General features: G+C 40.4%; 2 protein-coding genes across 3 annotated transcripts in view; both read right to left on the reverse strand.

Moving 5' to 3' along the window:
- ttc28 (tetratricopeptide repeat domain 28) overlaps nt 1-9,665 on the reverse strand; it is a 99,912-nt gene extending 90,247 nt beyond the window's left edge. The window contains exons 1-2 of the mRNA XM_047570272.1: nt 9,273-9,665; nt 1,222-1,638 (exon numbers count right to left, since the gene is read on the reverse strand). Of these exons, the coding sequence (XP_047426228.1) occupies nt 1,222-1,638; nt 9,273-9,302 (447 nt within the window). The 5' untranslated portion in view covers nt 9,303-9,665. The remainder of the gene's footprint in view (nt 1-1,221; nt 1,639-9,272) is intronic.
- A 1,412-nt stretch (nt 9,666-11,077) lies between these two features.
- On the reverse strand, nt 11,078-18,393 carry pla2g3 (phospholipase A2 group III). Of its 2 annotated transcripts, none has more exons than XM_047569993.1 (7): nt 17,755-18,393; nt 17,287-17,419; nt 16,275-16,409; nt 15,670-16,196; nt 15,428-15,560; nt 14,118-14,228; nt 11,078-13,233 (listed from the first exon to the last, which is right to left on the reverse strand). In XM_047569993.1, the coding sequence occupies exons 1-7, from the start codon at nt 18,290-18,292 to the stop codon at nt 12,999-13,001; spliced, it is 1,812 nt and encodes a 603-aa protein (XP_047425949.1). In that variant the 5' UTR covers nt 18,293-18,393; the 3' UTR covers nt 11,078-12,998. The 2 variants fall into 2 exon arrangements, with proteins under 2 accessions (XP_047425949.1, XP_047425948.1); XM_047569992.1 differs by having other exon boundaries at nt 11,078-13,236.
- Nucleotides 18,394-20,470: the final 2,077 nt, after the last annotated feature.

Raw genomic sequence — 20,470 nt, forward strand, 5'->3', positions numbered from 1 at the left:
CTTCCTAACCTACCAGCTAATAGTACCTATTTCTAGCTTTCTAGCCTACCAGCTATTAGTAGTTTTTCCTAGATAATAGTAGTTCTATCTAGACCCCTAGCCTACCAGGTAATAGTAGTTCTTCGTAGCCTACCAGCTAATAGTAGCTCGCCATAGCTTGCTAGCTTCCTAGCTAAGAGTAGTTCTTCCTAGCCTCCTAGCCTCCAAGCTAATAGTAGTTATTCCTAGCTTCCCAGCTAATGGTAGCTCTAACTACAAGTCTCCTGCAGCGCTCGCCATCATCTCACATCCTATCTTATATTTATGTGCAGTCAAACACAGAAAGATGATATAGCACAAGCTTAACCCTACGCTATAAAAGCACATGCGGCCTGCAGCATCCAAATAGCAGGCTTGCGTTCTGCCGCCGTGCACCGACAATAAAAAAAAAACCTACAGCAAAACAAGTGATCTGACAGAAACTGGGAAGGAGAAGGAGGAAATGAGGATTTTGGTATTTTCTGAACAGGCAATAACTCGACCAACTCTTCCAAAAAGGTTCCAGTACATGAACTGCTGACAAACAGGAAGACATAAAGGCTGAGCTTACAAAGACAGAAAAACATTTTTATAATTAGCTGCCAAATAAAGAGCACGTACAACAATCAAACATCCACTTTAGTGAGCTGAGTCCAGAGTATAATTTCGCCGTTTTTTGACTACGTTTCATACTTCATCTTAAAAATTGTTCACCTTGTCGCCTTGTTTGGTTTCATTCTTTTCAGCTTAACTGTATTAACACTTTGGACCTAAAACCAGAATAAAACCATCAAATCCCAGTAGGAAAAAGTTAAGTTTTTCACTGTGAAAACCACAAACACGCAGTCGCTCCATAGACTGAATAAAACCTCGCTACAACAACTTTTCCCTGTTCGGTAGCATCCATTGACACATCATTTCCTGATTGGTTGATGGTCTGCTATCTGCTTGCTAGTGTTTTCCTTTTCCCCATTTCTCTCGTGCACCAACATGACGACAATATTCAGAAAAAATCGTGGCGTAAATTATTTCTAGTGAGTCTAGTTTTACTTGGCCCATCAACACAATTTAAAAACTGGTCTACAGTTTGAAGTTGAAAGTTGACAAGTCTTGCTGCTAAGTCGTCTTAAACTGGTCCTTTTAATTTGGACGCACCGTTTGGACGCGGAGCAGTGAGGGGTAACCGGGGGTCGAAGCTCTTACCTTGGGCCATTTAGGGTTGATGAGCCGTGCCTTGATCGCGTCGTCCAGAGCCGTGCCGTACTGTCCCAGTCTGAGATAGGCGGCTGAGCGGTTACTGTACAGGATGCAGTTCTGGGGGTCGGCGGTCAAGGCCTCGCTGTACAGGCGAACAGCCAGGGCGAACTCCCCCTGCTGGCAGGCCTGGTTACTGCGGCGCACGCGCTCCAGGAATTCGGCTTTGCTCAGGACGCCGGCGGGGCCGGAGCCGGAGCCGGAGACGGAGCCGGAGATGGAGCCGGAGCAGGAGCCGGAGCCGGACAGTCGGTCGGGTCTTTTCACGCTCAGGGCCGAGGGAATCACAGGAGAGGAAGAGGAGGAGGATGAGGAGGGAGGGTTGGTGGTTCTGCTGCTGGTGGAGCGGGAACCAAACAGAGTGAACTGAGGAGCAGAAGGAGGATGGAGGGAGGACAGGGAGAAAACATGGGTTAATAAAATCATAGCAAAGCCACATTTAAAGCTTCAGGTCGTACATATTGGTACATGATGTTCTGGGTGTTTAAGCATCAACTGTAAGACGTGTCCCAATCGTTATTGGGCCGATCCAGGCATTTTTAAAATAATCAGATCTGTGTCATGCTTCACATCTGAAACAGCTACAGCTCATCGGGAAATGTTGAGATGCGCTGAACATCAGGGAGGTTTTCATTTCGTTCTTCATAGCTAATAGTAGCTCAACCTAATAGTAGCTCCCTACCTAATAGTAACCCTTCCTGGATGAATAGCCTACCAGGTAATAGTAGCTCTCGATAGCTTCCTAGCTAATAGTAGTTCTACCTAGCCCCCTACCCTACTAACTTATAGTAGCTCTCCCTAGCTTCCTAGCCTCCTAGCTAAGTGTAGTTCTTCCTAGCCGCTTAGCTAATAGTAGTTCTACATAGCCCCCCACCCTACTAACTTATAGTAGCTCTCCCTAGCATCCTAGCCTCCTAGCTAAGTGTAGTTCTTCCAAGCCGCTTAGTTAATAGTAGTTCTACCTAGCCCCCCACCCTACTAACTTATAGTAGCTCTCCCTAGCTTCCTAGCCTCCTAGCTAAAAGTAGCTCTTCGAACCCTCCCAGCTAATAGTAGCTCTCGATAGCTTCCTAGGAGCAGGAGGAGGGTGGAGGGAGGACAGGGAGAGAACATGGGTTAACCAAAATCATAGCAAAGCCACATTTAATGGTTCAGGTTGTATATATTGGTCAGTGATGTTTTGGATGTTTAAGCTGTCAGGCGTGTCTCAATCGTTATCGGGCCAATTCAGGTTTTTTTTTTTTTAAATAATCAGCTCCGTATCATGCTTCACACATGTCTGGTCTTTTGTAGTTATTTATTTTGGGTCTGGCATAAACCGAAACCCTGTCTCTTTAATGTCAAAAACTACTTCTTCTTCTTCTTCTGTTTTAAGGCAGTCAGCTAGCATTAAAGCTACCAAAAACAACACAAGTCAGACGTCATTTCGTAAGTAGTGTACCGTGGATGTTTGGTGAGGTGGCAGATGATGATGATGATAGCTCCAATAACAGCTCCAATAAAACCACTAAACAGAATCCAGGGAGTCCACTCAGGCTAAAAGGCTGCACCCAAACAACAACAAACACTGAACGTTTAAAGGAAGAGAAAAGTTTCCTGGAGTCTAATCTTCCAGAGAGGGTTAGGGAGTTTACGGCAGCGTTGGAGGACCAGAACATTTCTGGAGTAGAGAACACAAGGTATGAGCTCCCCTCTCCACACTACATTAACTCTGACTGAAAGAAAGATTTATTGGACTGAATCCAGTCGACTCCGGGAGAAGACGAGGGAAGACTTTTGGAAGCTGCAGGAGACCAACTTTAAGAGATTTAAGACCAGATCAGGACTCAATATTATCCTGTCTTACTGTGTTTCTGGCAAACTATTTGTAATCACTAAACAGTTTTTTTTTTATATTTAACTCAAGTAGCAATACCACCAGTAGCCACCAGGTGTATCTGCTGTTACGATAGTTAAATGGTTGCCACAGTGATCGGAAAACAAAAGACCTCAACATGATCGTCTTCAACGTTTTTCAGGCCAAGGATATTTTGATTACACTGTTTTTTATTTTATTTTAATAGTTAATACTTTTTATTTTTTATTTTAGTGTAATCTAATCTTATTTTATTGGTGCAACTAACTTACTGTGACCAAGTACTTTCTCTTGTGAATCATTAAAGTTAAGTTTGATCCAGCATCAAGCTCATGATTTAGAGCTGTGTTTGGATTATTACATAAGAGATTTGTTTTATGTTTTATTTTATTTTTACTCAATAACTATGAATGTTTGAACAGATGCAAAGTGAGGACGTTGCTGCAGATTAAAACGAAAGCTCAAAAGCATCAGAAGAACAGACGTGTGAAGGTCGATGAGATGGATGACGGGCGTAGGCTGCTCCATTTATTAGCTGTGTTTCCGTTACAGTTTTTCGTAAAATAAAAGGGATATTTTTGAAATTTCTAATCGCACTTTGTACGTGTTTCCATTGAAACGTGTTTTGTGAATGTGCTGTGACTCTCGTAAAGTCTCGTTTTACGATATCTCATAATTCTCTTAAATTCTCGTCACTTTGAGGAAGATGGACTTCAAGTGAACTGGTCACATGACCCCTGAATCATCTCTGGTGATGAGGAATTGTGGAAAAAGTGTTTCCATTGCAACTTTTTGCGATAAACTTTTATATTGACACATCTGAAAACCATCTGAAATGTAGGTGTTTCCATTACCAGTTATTTATTTCCATATTTAGGTTTTGTGCATTTCTAGAGGGAATGGAAACGCAGCAATTGATGTGTGATTGATTTCATCACGTCAGTGAAGGTGGAGGTGATTTAAATGCTGACAGGGAGCTTGTAAAATCTCCTCCAGTTTGCAAAAACACTATCTGCAAATATCTGCAAAGTTTCACCGAATGTACTGTGAGTCAAAAAGTTCCAGATTAATCAAGTGACAAAAGTCTTTCTGCTCTCAGTAAAACTCTCTGAGAAACGAGAATAACTCTGGCTGCCGTTACATAAGTCAGTCAGTCAGGATTCTCTCCCAGACGACACCAGCCTCATTTCCATGATACGATGCTGCAGTTGTTGGCAAATGGGACACCAAACTGCTGCGTGCACTTTTATTTTCTGCTCGGCGGTAGCGGCTTGAATTCCTCCGAGAGACGGAGACAGAAAAAAGGGGGGAAGTTCTGTTCTTCTCGTTCGTTTCTGTCACTGTGTGCTGAAAGTTTCGCGTGAAGCGCTTTTCTCTGCAGCTTTAACGCTGAGCGGCTGCCTCCCTCACGGATCTGGCGTTTCCAAATCTGTCCTTTCACCAGAGCTTACACCAAGGCCTTCATTATCTCTCGCTGTTCTCCCCTCACGAACACACACACTCATCCACTGAATTGTTTGGGTACACGCTTAAAATATGCAGACTGGAGGGATTCGTGAAACTCGCACATGCATCAGCCGACGGGTTTTTTGATTGAGACCAAAAGAGAGAAGTCATGAAGTGAACTGATGATTCACTTCAAATAACCGGCACGAAAACTCGAGAGAACAGAACGACTTGACGACGCTAGGTCTATATAACCTAACCCAGCTCTCACTGTTGTTTTTGAAAGGTATTCCACAAATAAATCTGCCTCATCCCGTCAGGGTCCGTGTACTTTTTGGTATTTAAGGTTTGGTTTCCTAGCCTCCCAGTTTATTTGAGTTCCAATTTAAAAAGCAAAAACCCCCGAAAAAGCTTAAAAATGTATCTTTCATTGTTTAATGTTTGACTTTGGAACAATATTTAGATTTTATTTCTATTTTAGAGTCTTGTGAATCTGGAGGAAAAAACTGGTTTATTTAGAGCTGAAAACAATGACCTGGACCAGAGAGACCTGGACCAGGGTTCACCATGGAGACTACTTCCTGGACCAGAGAGACCTGGACCAGAGAGACCTGGACCAGGGTTCACCATGGAGACCTGGACCAGAGAGACCTGGACTAGGGTTCACCATGGAGACTACTTCCTTGACCAAAGAGACCTGGACCAGAGAGAACTGGACCAGAGAGACCTGGACCAAGGTTCACCATGGAGACCTGGAGCAGAGAGACCTGGACCAGGGTTCACCATGGAGACTACTTCCTGGTTCAGGAAGAGTTTTATCCGTCCATTTGATGGCCACAGTATTTATTTGCTAACTAACTTGGAGCTAATGGATGCACTGAAGCTAAAGCTAAAGCTAACAGCTCCAGTACATCGTTAGCGTCCTCACCAGTGGATGATACAGGTACAGGTAGAAGACGTGAAAATAAATATCTCTGAGGCTTCCGGCTCTAATTAAAACTATTAAACGGTACCTGTCATTTAACTGGTGCTTTACTGGGAGTCAAACATTACAGCTTGTACAGGTTGAAAAACCTCCTCTTATGACTATAAACTAAGGTTCAGGCTGAATTTAGAGTTGAACCGAGTTGAAGTTGGTTCCTTATGATGCTTTTTTGTCTGCTTTTGTCTATTTAATGAAGATGTGAGATGCTTTTTTTTTTGTTTTTTTGTTACTTGTGTCGTTTGTAGCAGAAAATTAGCATTAAGTTAGATTTATGTTAATGAATCAGAGTTAAGCTAGCCTGAAATAAACACTCAACCTAGCCGATTAGCTGCCAGCTAGCATTCTAGCGGAGTAAATGCACCTGTTCAGATATAAATGCCACTCTCACAGATTATAAAAGCTTTAAAATCTAGCTTCATGCTACACATTCACAACTCATTAATCAGCTGTTCTCTAGGTGGTTCTGAAGTTCTGGTTCAGATCTGACGGACGTGACATGAAGCAGAGCTCACGGGACCCGTTACCACGGCAACGTTTGTACTGAGGCATTAAAATCTGTAAGACTCTTACCACAGAACTGGAACAACAGAAGAAAAATGAGGCTTTGTGTTTGAAACGCGTAAGAAAGAATTAAAGTCTTCAGGGAGTAACTGGAGTTTTAATGTACTGAGTTATTTATTATTTGTTGGACAAGCATCTCAGTGGGACACTAATAGTCCAGCCAAGGGGATTTCACGGGATTTTACAACCTAAAGTTATTTAGAGCTCCATACATTCATTTTTCATTCCTGCTCTGATTCCAATACTTCAGGAAGTTTTTTTTTATATTAAAAACAGATAAAAACCTACAGAAAAATAATATAATGAAGCTTAGATACAATACATTTGATTTGATTCAATATAAATTCAGTTTTGTGACTGTTTTCTCAGAACTAACGTGATCATTGGTTCCAGTGGTTTGTGGCGTCTCCTTTAATATTTTCTCACTAGTTTCTCATCGTTCATGTGTCTTTGTTTTTGTCATTGTGTGGTAACTTTTCCAGAAAGACGATGCAGGAAATGGCAAATGTTTTAAATAATCAATCAGATGATTTAATGAACCGATATTAGACGTTTGAAGTGGAAAGCACAGAAGGTGTCTGGGTAAGTTTGAACATTAGCTCACAAGTTAAGAATCAGACCAAAATATAAAAGGCCGGAACAACCACGACATGAATATCCTGTCCTGTACACACAAACACACACTTCCCCTCTGCCCTGTCTTACTACTGCCGGGAACATTCCTGGAGATAAAGACAGAAACGCAGGCTCTGAATACCTGAAAGAGAGGAAACCGTGTCCTTCTCATCGTCTAATTTAATTTATACGAGACAACGAGCTGAAGCCGGAGCGACTGATAGTGACTCTGTGTTAACTGGAGGTTACAACGACCAGAAACTTTATCTATTTTTAGAATTAATTCACTCAAACAACAGAAAACCTGTATATTACATTTAATCTATTCTGTCAATGATGCACAAACAGTATGAAACATGTCGATTAGAAGTATTTGAATGTGTTGAGAGGATAAATAGAATCCAAACAAACATGTGAAGCAGAAATATTACACTGGTCTATTTGTTTACTCTGGAAAAAATGAGCCAATATTACATATCAGGGAGGAGCCTCCAGGAATTTGAGTTACTTTCAAACACATATTAGTTTCCAGTTGTAATGGAACGTCCATATTCAGATCTAATTCTGTCCAAACAACAATCACAAAACCGAAACACTCTCAGTTTTCTGTCACAAATAACATAGAAAAGTTCAATTTTTTCACATTTGAGGAGCTGGAATGAAAATAAGTTCAGTTCCAGATGTTGTTTTCTAAAAGATGTCAGGTTTTTTTCATAGTTAGTTACGATATAACATCCAGAATATGAGCCTTTCTCTAAAAGGATTCGCTGACGTCTTACTGAACAAGTCTGGAAGCTTCATTTTAAACCACTACATGTAATTATGCTCCGTCACCACACGCACTGTGTCAGTAACGTGCCACTAATTTAGAAAAAAATAAATAAAAAATGCACAAAAAATAGAGATGAATGAGAAAAGACAGATTAAAATAGATTGGAATTATCTCCTTGTTTAGATTCAGAGGCTGAACTAAAGCTTTCCACAAGTTTCCTTCCTGTCGCTGGTTTTTCTTAAGTATTTATTGTTCCGTCACTTTGCTTCATATCCTGAACTATCTGTACGTTATATTTTTAATCCAGCGCATGTCTCCTTATGTCCCTTAATATTCCACCATGGAGCCCTTTAATGCCTCTCTTTGTATCTTAATGAAGATGTTTTCGTGGTTTCTGAGGCTCTTTGGCTCTAATTAAACCCAGTAAATGTGACCTGTCATTTAACTTGTTCTTTACTGGGGGTTAAGTCAAACATTACAGCCTGAACATGTTAAAATCTTCCTCTTAGGTTTGGTTTTAGAGCTGAATTTGGTTCTTATTCTGTAGTGTTTTCTCCCTCTGCGATCATAATGTGTTTCTAATGTCTTTTTTTACATATTTATTAAAGATTTAAGTAGTTTCTGAGGCTTTCTGGGTCTAATTAGATACATTAACTGCTACCTGGCCTTCTTACTAGTTCTAATCCTCTTCTAATGAGAATAAAACAAGGGTTTACTGATCCAAACTACTAAATTCAATTAGCTTCCTTCTGGTTGTATCTTGCAAACCGTTTATTCAATTCAATATCTTATCTTGATGTGGTTTTATGTCTGTTTTTCTGCATCTAATAAAGGTTTCTGTGGTTTCTGGGGCTCTAAATAAAACCATTTAATGCCATAAAACACGACATGTGATTTAACTTGAGCTTGAGTCAAATATTATGGATTGTACAGGTTGAAAAACCTCCTCTTATGACCATAAATGCAGGTTCAGACTGAATTTAGAGTTGAACTGAGTTGAGTTTGGTCCTTTCTGATCCATATATTTTCAGTGTTTATCTTTATCCTGTTATCATAATGTGCTTTTTATGTCTCCCTTTCCATATTTAATAGGGATTTGAGTGGCGTTTGAAGCTTTCTGGCTCTAAATGAAACCATTAACTGTGCTTCCTTTAAGATAACAAGTGCAAATCTTCTTCTTACAATAAACAAATGCTTGAGACTGAGTTCAGACTAATAAATTCAGTTTGGTGCCTTTCAATAGTCTGTGTACATTAAATATATATCTTATCATATGTCCTTTAATATCTTGTCTTGAGTCTAACATTATAGCTTGTACAAGTTGAAAAAACTCCTCCTTTGTATTTGTATTCACTTTTTATTGTTTAACTTGTCACATCTCTGTTATTGTAATCTCCTTCTCTTGTCTTTTTGTGTTTTTTATGTGTCCTTTTCTGTATTTGATAAAGACGTGGTGCTTTTTTTGATGCTTCCTGGCTCTGATTAAAACCATTAAATGCTACTTGCCCTTTTTAAAAAGTCAAACCCTCCACCTATGGCTGTAAAACAAAGGGCTGAGGCTGATAAAGGTGGAGGAGTTGCAGTGCATGCAGTCTCCTCTGCAGCCTGACAGAAATCAGATGGAGCTGAGTGAACTCAAACCAGAAGTTTCAAAATAAATCCAGCAGGAAGGCAGCTCATGGTGGGATGGAAACTGTCACAGACCAACTTTCTCCCCCTTCTGTCTTTCCTTCCCTCAGCCCCTCGCTGATCTTTTTTGTTCTTACCTTCTCTTTCCTCGTTCTTTGCTTTTCCATCTCTGCTAAATCCTCCGACCGCAGCTCTAAACTTTCATCCCACAGCAGCAGCAGGAGCAGGGAGGCAGGAAAACACGGCTCCAAAACAAACCCTGCTGTAGTTTATCCAGTTTTATTATCAGGGATCGATACCCCGGAGCTGGAGGGAGGCTCGGAGCTATGGAGCGAGCATCCAGACTTCTTCCTGGTCAAAGTTAATCCGGAGTGAGTGCGCCATGTTCCTACCGCCGATCGTCGCCCTGTAGCGGAATTTTAGTCCGGTGAGAGGCGGGGATCCGGTCGGCTCCGCGGCTCCACGGCTGCAGCCTTCAGCCCTCAGCCTGGATTCAGTTACTGCTCATGACATCAGAGAGGAGTTGAGTTACCTGACAGATACTGTATCATTACAGCAGCAGCAGCAGCAGCAGGCTTCACCCGCCCTCAGCTGCTTCTGCCCCCATCATAATGAACAACCAACCCCGTTTCATTTAAATAAAAGAAATACCCCCATTTCCTTTAATTAAAAAAATAAATACTCTCGTTTCATTTAAATTCAAAAGAAACACCCATATTTGTTTCAAGTCGAAACATGTGAAAACAAATAAACATTAAAAACATTTAAAAATTTAGCACAAAAGTTTAACTCACGATGTCAATGTTTTCGATAAAATGATAAATAAAAATAATAATTATAATTTTTAGTTCCTTACGCATAACACACATAATTACATAATTGTGTTAGCCAGCAAGCTAACTACCATCGTTACATAGCAAATTAATCAACAAAAGTAGCTACCAAGCTAACTAACGTAGTTACATAACAAATTAGCCAACAAAGCTAGCTAACAGATAACTAGCATCGTTACATAACATATCTATGGTTACATAATATATCAGCCAACAACGCTACCTAATAGATAACTCAAATCATTACACAACTTACTAGCCAACAGAGCTAGTTAGCCAGGTAGTTGACATCGTTACTTAAAAAATTAGCAGACATAGCTAGCTAACTAACATCGTTACATAACAAAGTTAGCTGACAAAGGAGCCAACAAAGCTAGCTAACGGCTAACTAACGTCGTTATAACAAACTACGACGCTTTTAACAAGCAACTTAACATCGATACACAACAAACCAACAAAACCAGTTAACAAGCTAACAAACATCGTTGCATAACAAATTAGCTAACATAGCTAGCTAACAAGCTAGCCAACATTACTTGCTAATTTAACAAGCTAGGCTAACACTGCTGCTTAATAGTTTTTTTTGTTTGTTTTTTGTTTTTTAGCATTTAACAGACTGAATATTTTTCATCTAGATCCAGCTATCTAAGTTGATTGCATTGTGTAAAATACAAAATCTTATACCGAACCTATAACCAAGTTTCTTTTGATTAAGTTTTCAATCCAGTTAGCAAACAAATAGTCAGTTTGGTTACAAGCTAAGCTAAAAAGCTTATTTTAATTTTTTTCATTTTTAGAACACTGAATAGTTTTTATCCAGTCTATCTTTATTGAAACCCAAGATACTTACATAAAAAAAATAATAATAACAAATTAAATAATAAAAAATAAAATGATTGCAAAAGTTCATGATTTTTGCCAGTGTTTAGTATAGAATTAGCTAGCTAGGTAACAATGGTGTCTTTATTGAAAGCTAAGCTCAAAAAAAATCTCAAAAATATTTTAATTGTATTCTGTTTTCAATTGAATTTGACTTGTTAAGATACTTGTGATATATGTTTACTTAAAACTAAGCAAGGAGGGAGATTTAGCATTTTGCCGACTTGACATTTTTCATTTCAAAACTTTTATTATGTCACAAAAATTCACGGAAACATCAACAGAACAATAAATAATTAAACACGTGTAACATCTGTTGTCCCTTTAATCAAAAGTCCAGCATGCCACAGTTTGAGCCACACATTAGCTAATTAGCATACATACAGCTAATTGTATAATTTTCTAAAAAATATATATTCTACAGAAGGTTGTTTGTACCACTGTTCTAAAGGGACTAAATAAATCTAGAAAGTAAGAGATGTCAGTCGCATTAACCAGATAGCTAAGCCTTGAAAGATAAGATGCAATATGTATGTAGCCTGTTCTAGTTTGTTAATATAATTTAGAAAAATACTTTCAGTTTGTTGGTTATCCAAAAGACACAATAGTTAGCTTTGCTACCCAAATGTACGTTAGCATGTGTGTGGCACAAACTGAGGCTAATGTCTCAAAATGTGTTTTTAAAATTATGATATTTACATTTTAAATAAATAGTAGTTGAACACATATGGTTATTCACAGAAGTAAAAATAGGTACACTCTCATGGCCATCTTGTGGGACTATGAAATTACACTCAAGATATTGTTAACTTAGCTTAGAATAGATACAGGAAACATGTGTAAACAGCTAGCTGGTTCTGTCCAAGGATAACACAGAAGTACATGTCATAACTCAAAAAAGTTAAAAATGAAAATAAAAAAAGCTTAAGCAAGTGGAGTTTGGGATTAAACAAACAAAATGTTTGTAAGTGAGCTTTACAGCTGATTTGGACAGAAGGGGGCTAGCTGTTTTCATTTGTTTCCAGCCTTCATACTAAGCTACGCTGATCACATTTACAAACACAAGAGTGGGATTAATCCTCTCATCTAACGGTCAGAAAGAAAGCAAACAGAATATAATACCACATCTCAAAGGATTATTTTAAAATCTAATCCATCATATGTTTAGGTCTCCTGTCATAAACTAAACATTTCTATATATTTCTTTATATACACATATTTACACATTTCATATCCCTTTTCATATCTGTACTAACAACATAATTACATCTATCTACAACTCATATAAAACAGTGCAAATACTTACAGTGTGTTCTGACACGTCAATAACACAATACAGACAGGATTTACCATTATTCTCCAACATAATAACTGTGTGGCACTTTAAATGCACATTGCTATGAATTAGGTTTAAATCCTTCTTTTCGCTCTGAACTGTGTCTGAGACAAATCTTAAACCTTGTGGGTTTTAATACTGAAGGCATGTCCCAATTAAAACATCAGTTAAAACTTGTTGTTGTTGCCGTCCCAGATAAAAACAGAAAGCGCTCTCATGGCGGATATCTCACACAGGTGTAACTAATCACGTTGACCATGGCTCGGTCGTATCGAGTGTCCCGGTGAGTCATTACAGTGATCCAGCATGAATAATCGCAGGGATCTGGACCTGGCACACCTGAACGCAACACGGCCGCCATTAATGTTATTAGTTGCATGTGTGCCATTCCTAGCCAAGAGGTCTGTTACAGCTTAGGAGAACTTTTATCGTCCTAAATGAGCTGGTGAGTTTGTTCCATAGATGCAACAAACAGTTTGGCCTCAACAACTACAGTGCATCCCAAATAAATACATAACACTGCACAACAATAATACAATATTCAGTTCACAGGGAACCAAAGTGTTCAGAATAAGCTTATTCATTTAAATGTTATTTTATCCATATTCATTTCACTTTTTATTAATTGCAGGCCATCTTTAAAATATTCCAGCAATTATTACTTATTTTCTTTCTTAATTTAAAGATACAGTTGCTGGAATGAAATGAAAACAACCAACTACTAGAGTGAAAAGGCAAACACAGACAGGTTCTATTTGATGTCTATGCACTAACATCAGGCTGAACACTTTGAATCCCTGGTATAATATTAACATTCAGACCAGCGCTCGGCCTCTCGACGTGGTTTGACCTCGTTTTCTGCTCGTTTGTCTGGGCCGGATCATCCTGAGGCAGAGTTTGTGGAGCCTCAAAGCTCGGTCTTTCCTCTTTGCTCGCCTGGTGTTTGGCCTCCTGATCTTCAGCTGCACGGCCTGAAGATGGCGCTGCTCATCCACCGCTGCACTGGGCTCCAGCTCGGGAAGGTCAGCTGTCACCACAACCGCTGTGCAGCTGCTGAAGGAAGCAGAAGGAATGGAAGGTTTTATGAAGCTGTAATTATCAAAAAAAGAACTTCACATTTATCTGACTGGATACTTTTCAGATTAAACTTTTATGCAGGAAAGAAAAAATAAACTAATGAAAACCCCCCAAATAAATACCCCCATTTAAAGTCAAAAGAAATACCCCCACTTAATTTAATTACAGAATAAACACCCATAGTTGTTTCAAGTTGAAACAAGTGAAAACAAATAAACATTAACAACATTTAAAACTTTTGTAAGAAATGTTTAACTCAGGATGTCAATGTTTTCTGTATGGAAAAATTATAGTCCAGCTAGCCACCGGTACCGGTGTATTATATATTAGCATAACTGTGTTAGCCAACAAGCTAACTAGCATCATTACATAACAAATTAGCCAACAAAGCCAGTTAACGAGCTAGATAACGTCATTATATAAAAAAAATTAGCCAACAAAGTGAACTAACAAGCTAGCAAACATCGTTGCATAACAAATTAGCCAACAAAGCTAACGCTAACACGTAACTAACATTGTTATATAACAAATTAGCCAACAAAGCTAGCGCTAACACATAACTAAAATTGTTATATAACAAACTAACCAACAAAGTTAGTTAACAAGCTAACATCGTTAGCTAAGCTAACATGCTAGGCAGGAAAGAAAAAATAAACCGATAAAATTAATTAGTGAAGATTAAAGAATGTTTTGGCTGTACACAAAATGCACTTCAAGTGTCTGTTTGCAAAGTAGGTCAAATTAGCTCAACCTGCATCACCATTTTGCTGCATTTACTTTAAGCTAATTTAGCCAATAATGATGCTACATTAAAGAGTAAACTTTGAATGCATCTGTATTTGTATTTGTGTACTGACGTGTCGCCCGCCGTGCAGTCCCGGGGCAGGAAGCAGGACCGAGACACGTGTCCCAGCAGAAGAGCCTGAACTTCAGTCAGTCGTCTCTGTTTAGACAAAGTCTGGAACAATCTGGGAGACAAACAGTGAGACATCAGAAACCACCAAAGCTAAAAGAGAACCAGGCATGTGCGCAAACATCAGATTAGGATAATGTTCAAGGACAGAGATCTGCTTCACCTTATGTAAAACACTGGCCTAGTTATGAAGCGTCACCCCACCGAGTCTGCCCCAGGTTACCAGGTGTTATCACTGCATCTGTATGAGGGCCTCAAATATTTACTCTGGAGCTTAAATAGGTTTGTGTAAAGTGGTTTGACACGTGTCCACATGGCGGAAATCTCTCTCTGGTTCAGGTGTGAAAACATCTAAGATGCTTGTGACCACGTTTTATTTGTGCAGTGCAACACAAAGACCTTAAAGTTATAGACTTAAAGTAACATCTGATCACAAGAGTCCAGCTTAGAGGCCAGGATCCGGTCTGAGTCCACATGTGGATCTGGTCTGAGTCCACATGTGGATCTCATTCCTTTGGTTAGTGTGAACACACAATGAGTCCTGGTCCCATTAAAGACCAGATCTGAACTAGAATTAACTCTGGAAATCACCCTTCCTTCCTTCCTTCCTTCCTTCCTTCCTTCCTTCCTTCCTTCCTTCACTTTCCTTTCTGTCCTTACTCCCTTCCTTCCGTCCTTCCTTCCTTCCCTATTTCCTTCCTTCCTTCCTTCTTTCTTTCTTTCCTTCCTTCCTTCCTTTACTCTCCTTCCTTCCTTCTTTCCTTCCTACACTTTGATTCCTTCCCTCCCTCCTTCCTTCCTTCCTTCCTTCCTTCCTACACTTTCTTGCTTCTTTCCTTCATTCCTTCCTTTCCTTTACTTCCTTCCTTCCTTTACTTTCCTTCCTTCCTATCTCCCCTCCCTCCCTTCTTTTACTTTCCTTCCTTCTTGTTATCCTCACTTGATCCTTCCCTCCTCCTTTCCTTCCTTCTATCTTCCTTTATTTCTACTTCCTTCTTGTTCCTTCCTACATTCCTTCGTCCTTCCTTCCTTCCTTCCTTCCTTCCTTCCTTCCTTCCTTCCCTATTTCCTTCCTTCATTTCCTTTACTTTCCTTCGTTCGTTCCTTCCTTCATTTCCTTCCTTCCTTCCTTCCTTCTTTCCTTCCTTCCTTCCTTCCTTGCGTCGTGTCCTCAGTGATGGACACTCGTCTCTGTTACTGTGAAGCTGAAGTGAGTGACGGGTCCCGTGGGATCAGATCTCGTTGTGAACTCACCTGCTGGTGCAGTTGCAGTGATACAGAGTCGTGGGCTCTGAGTTGTGGAGGCCGTACATCTTCTGCTCGGGCAGAATCTTATTCCTGCACTGATCAAGATCCTTAAAGACGCCACATGTCATGATCTGGAACTCTGTGGAGGGGACGGATCAGGGTCAGTCGTGTTTTAGAATAATAACAGAAAAACAGAATAACAGAATAATAACCATCAGATCCACTGACACGTGTTCAGAGTTTAATACCTGTGATACGAGCTTCATGCTCCGTTTGGTTTGTTCTCCTCTCAGGCGTCGATGCTGCTGCTGATGTGTTACTGCTGGTGGAGGTTGAGATGCTAGTGATGGAGGTGGAGGTGGAGCTGGAGGTGGAGGAGGAGGTGGAGGTGGAGCTGGAGGTGGAGGAGGAGGTGGAGGAGGAGATGGTGGAGGTGGAAGAGGAGGAGGAGGAGGAGGTGGAAGAGGAGGAGGAGGAGGAGGTGGAGGAGGAGGTGGAGGAGGAGCTTGAGCTGGAGGTGTAGGTGTAGGTGGAGGAGCTGGAGGTGGAGGTGGAGGAGGAGGTGGAGCTGGGTGAATGCGTAGGGGCGGTGAAGACCTTCGGCTCTGAGGTGATGGTCTCCGGGTCCAGGTCCAGGGCTGGTGTGGTGGGGTCAATGGTGGAGTCGGTGGTGGAGTCAGTGGAGCTGGTGGAGTTGACGGAGTCCTCTGTGTTCCACTCGTACAGGGTGGGTGGGTAGACCTCAGCGTACAGAGCCATTTTAGTCTCCTTACACCTGTCAGTCAGAGCAGGAACCAACATGAAGAACTGGTTCTTAAACGTCTCGTTAAACAAACCAAAGAACGCGACTCACATCCCGAACCAGTTCCTCTCCATGCACTGGAGCCGGTGGGAGAACTTGAAGCAGTGCATCTTCAGCAGGTTGAAGAAGGTGTAGCCGACCACGCTGGAGATGCTGTCGTTGGCCTCCTTCAGGCAGCTCTGAAACCTGCAGTCACAGTCAGTCATCAGGACATTTTATTTTCAGTTACCACAGGAAATAACTGTTTCATTTATTAATAAAACATACAAACATATCGGGGTCAGTATGTGACGTTTTCAGGCTTAAAACCAACATGGCCGCCAGGAACCAAACACCACAGGGAATTTTTACAGAAAGATTCTTCGAAATATCATAGATACAATTGAAATTGAAAGTTATTCATAAATATATTGTAGTAACACTGCTGACACACATTACTTTATATTAAATATAAATGGAGCAGGTCACGTGATTTGGATTTAACACAACTTAACAAAAAGAACACAATCACAAACTAGTGTTGAATGAGCTCATTTTATTATTGTTCAGCTAATTAGAAGGTGTTTTTTATTTATTTAGTTACATTTTAGTGATATCTGGTCATTTTTTATCAATAAGTGATTGTTTCCATAATAAATAATTATGGATTTTGTAAAGACATGTTTATAATGAATTTTTTTTTTACTTTTAATAAAAAAATGAAGATACATCCCATGGATTTAGTCCTTTAATCACATATTGACCCATAGACACATATTCAAACAGAGAAATAAAATAAAATAAATTAATTAAATAATAATTAAAAAAAGACAAAAAGAAGCAGATGGATAAATAAATAAATAAATAACACAGTTTTAATCAGTTTACAGTTCATACAGAAGTTTGAATTTCCCCACTTGGGCTCAATAAAGTATTATCTTATCTAATTCAACACCCTGATATAAATAAATAAAAAGAGGTAGAGACTCGTTTATTAGGCCTCAACAAACTAATTTTCAGTCTTAATTCAAAGCTTTAAAATAAAAGTCGCACTGATGATGTAAACGAAGCTGAACCCACTCACTTGTGGTCACAGTCGCAGTGAGACATGGTGAAGATGTTACTGTTGAAGACGCCGTAGTTGGAGTTGAACGATAAGATGGAGTGTTTGCACTGGTCGTGTTCCCGGCAGCAGCTGTCCGTGTCCGAGAACGCCCCTGGAACCAGAACCAGAACCGGATTAGTTCTGCAGCTGGACACAAACTTTATTCCAAAATCAGAGCAGCTGCTCCACAGGATACTTCTATCTACGTCACAGATTTATTCTGTGGTGGGAAGTTGTTCTGGAGTCTTGTTTCTGCTCTTTTGCCCATTATTATTATTATTATTATTATTATTATTATTATTTATTTATTTATTTATTTAATTTATATTTCTGGTCTTTATGAATAAAACCCTAAAAGCTGGTGAGTTGTTGACCCCTCCGTTCATTTCTTGAGGGCTGTCAACCCCTAATGATGCTTAACATTCATCACAAATGGAACCAACGTACCCAGATCTTCATATGACGGCGCCTTGTTGCCAGAGCCGCACCACAGGGTCCCGGGAACGATGAAGCCCCTCTTCACACGGCGATGTATCCTGACCTCTGACCCGTCGCCTCCATCACCGGCGCTCCTCACCGGCCTCCTTCCTGCGCGCCCCTGGAGCTCCGTGAGCCCCGGAGAGGACAGGGAGACGCACTGCTCCTCTGACAGGGAGTCCAGGTCGAAGCCTTCCCCCGGGTGTCGGGAGAACTCCTCCTGTGGAGTGCGCTCTCCGCACAGGGACCAGTAGTCCCGGGTCACCGCCGCGTCGTCGCTCCAGACGCAGCCGAGCAGGGCGCGCTCCCCGGACCAGACGCTGTGGTACAGCCGCAGAGATGATGCGGCAGGACCGGGTCCGGGTCCGGGCTCGGGCTCGCTCCGGAGGAAGCTGATGTGAACCTCGGAGCTGGGGAAAACTTTGGTCCAGGTGCAGGAGACCGAGGCGCCGCAGCTCAGGAGAGATGATGCGAAAATGAGAGCGACGAGGGGAGCGACGTGCGTCATGGTGGCGCGTCCAGCGGAGACAAGGAGACAAATGGAAAAGAGACGAGCGCCTGCTTCTCTCTCTGAGGATCTAATGACAGAATGACAGAGTCTAGACCGGGTTTAAATGAGGGGAGGATGAGGAGGAGGAGGAGGGGAGGAGGAGGAGGGGTGGATCCAAAATAAAACACAACATCCAAATCATGTGACCTGTCAGTAGCCAAACATCTCTCTGTCTGTCTCTGTCTGTCTCTATCTGTCCTACATCTCTGACTGTGACGCACTGACACCAGTTCATCCAGAACGTGACAAATATTTACATAAATGTTAGTTTTTTTGGGTCCTAACCATCATGGACGCCTCCCTGGCACATTAAAAACATTTACAAGTTTTATTTAAGACACATTATTAGACAACGAGTCCCCGAATCCACCACTGAAACGTTCTGTTTTCATCTTTTTCATCTCCTTGTTCGTGTCTTCAGTCTCTTCTTGTTCCTTCTCATCTTCCTCAGGTTGTTGTGTCCGCTCTCGTTCATTTATTTCATCTTTCTGCATCTTTGTGGTTGTTTTATATCTGTTACAGTCGTTTGATTCGACCTCCTGAGGCTCAGCGTCCTCATACGGGGACGTTAAGCTTCAGGTTTGGAGCAGCTTCTTATTCTGCTTCATTTAAACTTTTATACTAGTTGGTGTAAAAACATGACGGCATCATTTCAGTGGATTCATTCTACAGCCGATCATGTAACAAACGTGGACAAGATGCGAAACCTCATCAGATTTTACACTTGAAACATATTTATTTATGATTAACTTCTGTAGTTTAATACGACAGATACATTCTATCAATAGTAACGAGCTATAACTTTAATTAGCAAGAACTCAAATTAGGACATTAGGACTTAATTACATTGCACAGCCATGTTCAGACGTGAGAATTAACATATTGGGGACTTTATTATAATATTGAGTGAAATAGTTCCTGTGTCCACATATGAGGACATCGTTTTTTCCTAAAAACTACTTTAAGTTTAAAGGTGATGCTTAGTTTTTATGGTTCTTGTGTCATATTAATCCCAAATAAAGAGAAATTAAAAATGCAACTAAAGCTCAGGTCTCAGGATTAAACTGTATCTCGTCTTCTCACCAGTTGTGTTCATTTTTTGCCCAGTCAGTTTATTGTCGTTTTGGATAATTTTTGTCTTTGTGTGTGTGTCATTTTCTTCTGTTTATCTCTTTTTGTCATTCTGCATCTTTATTTGTTTCTAGTTGTTTCTATCACTTCTCCCATAGTTTCATGTTTTTGTAGCATTTTGATGTCTCTTGTCGCCTGCTGCCTGCATCTTTTTGTGTCCATTAGTAGCTATTGTTTACGTCTTTTTGATAATTGTGTATATTTATGACGCTTGGTCTCCATTTGTCTCTTCACGTTGTCAGTTTTTCACTCTGTGTGGTCGCTTTTCATTCTTTTTTGTGTGTTAGTGGCAGGTGTGATGTGTTTTTAGGTCCGTTTTATGTTGTTTTGGATCATTTTTCTTCGTTGTTGTCTTTTTTCCTGATATCGTGTTAAATCTTCATCCCTATTTGTGCCTGTCTTGCATTTTCTCTGGATATTTTTGACTTATTTTAATTTGTTTTGTATTTTTGCATCACCTTTGTGTAGTTATTACTTATAGCTCCCTCTGTTACTCTTTGCAATCATTCCTTTCCTTTCTTTTCTATTTGTGTGTGGTTGTTTTGTCATTTTTCTTATCATATTTTTTATCTTTCCTTTTACTTCCTGTATATTTGTGTCTGTATTGATTAAAACATTGATTTACTTATTATTTCCTCCACAGTTACTGATTAAATGAGGTGCAGGCGTCAGGTTCACAGTGTAATTCTACTGATTTTTCAGTCATTTGTGTCTTTGTGTCGGTTGTGTGACTGTGTGCAGGCACTTCTTCCTCATTTCTTCTTCTTTCCTCAGCTTAAATGAAAATAATCTTCTCCTGGACTCAAGGTCAGAGTTTCCAGAGTGTAACGAGTCTGTCAACTTTCACCCACTTGGCGTGAAGAGGTTTTATCAAGAGGAGTCAAAGTTCAGAAACCTGTGAGCCGCGTGTCTGCCTCGGCTGATTGGCTCAAACCTCGCCTGATTCAGACAAAGTTTCTGCCATGTCACACAACAGATGTCAAGGAAGCGCGGGAACAAAGGAAG

This window comes from Mugil cephalus, chromosome 19 (assembly GCF_022458985.1).
Source record: "Mugil cephalus isolate CIBA_MC_2020 chromosome 19, CIBA_Mcephalus_1.1, whole genome shotgun sequence".
Lineage (NCBI taxonomy): Eukaryota > Metazoa > Chordata > Actinopteri > Mugiliformes > Mugilidae > Mugil > Mugil cephalus.

Coding starts and splice junctions, on each gene's coding strand:
- pla2g3 (XM_047569992.1), bottom strand. CDS start 18,292: ATGACGCACGTCGCTCCCCTCGTCGCTCTCATTTTCGCATCATCTCTC. Junction 16,410..17,286: donor CACTGCGACTGTGACCACAA/GTGAGTGGGTTC, acceptor CTGTGACTGCAG/GTTTCAGAGCTGCCTGAAGG. Junction 13,237..14,117: donor GACTGCACGGCGGGCGACAC/GTCAGTACACAA, acceptor TGCTTCCTTCAG/CAGCTGCACAGCGGTTGTGG.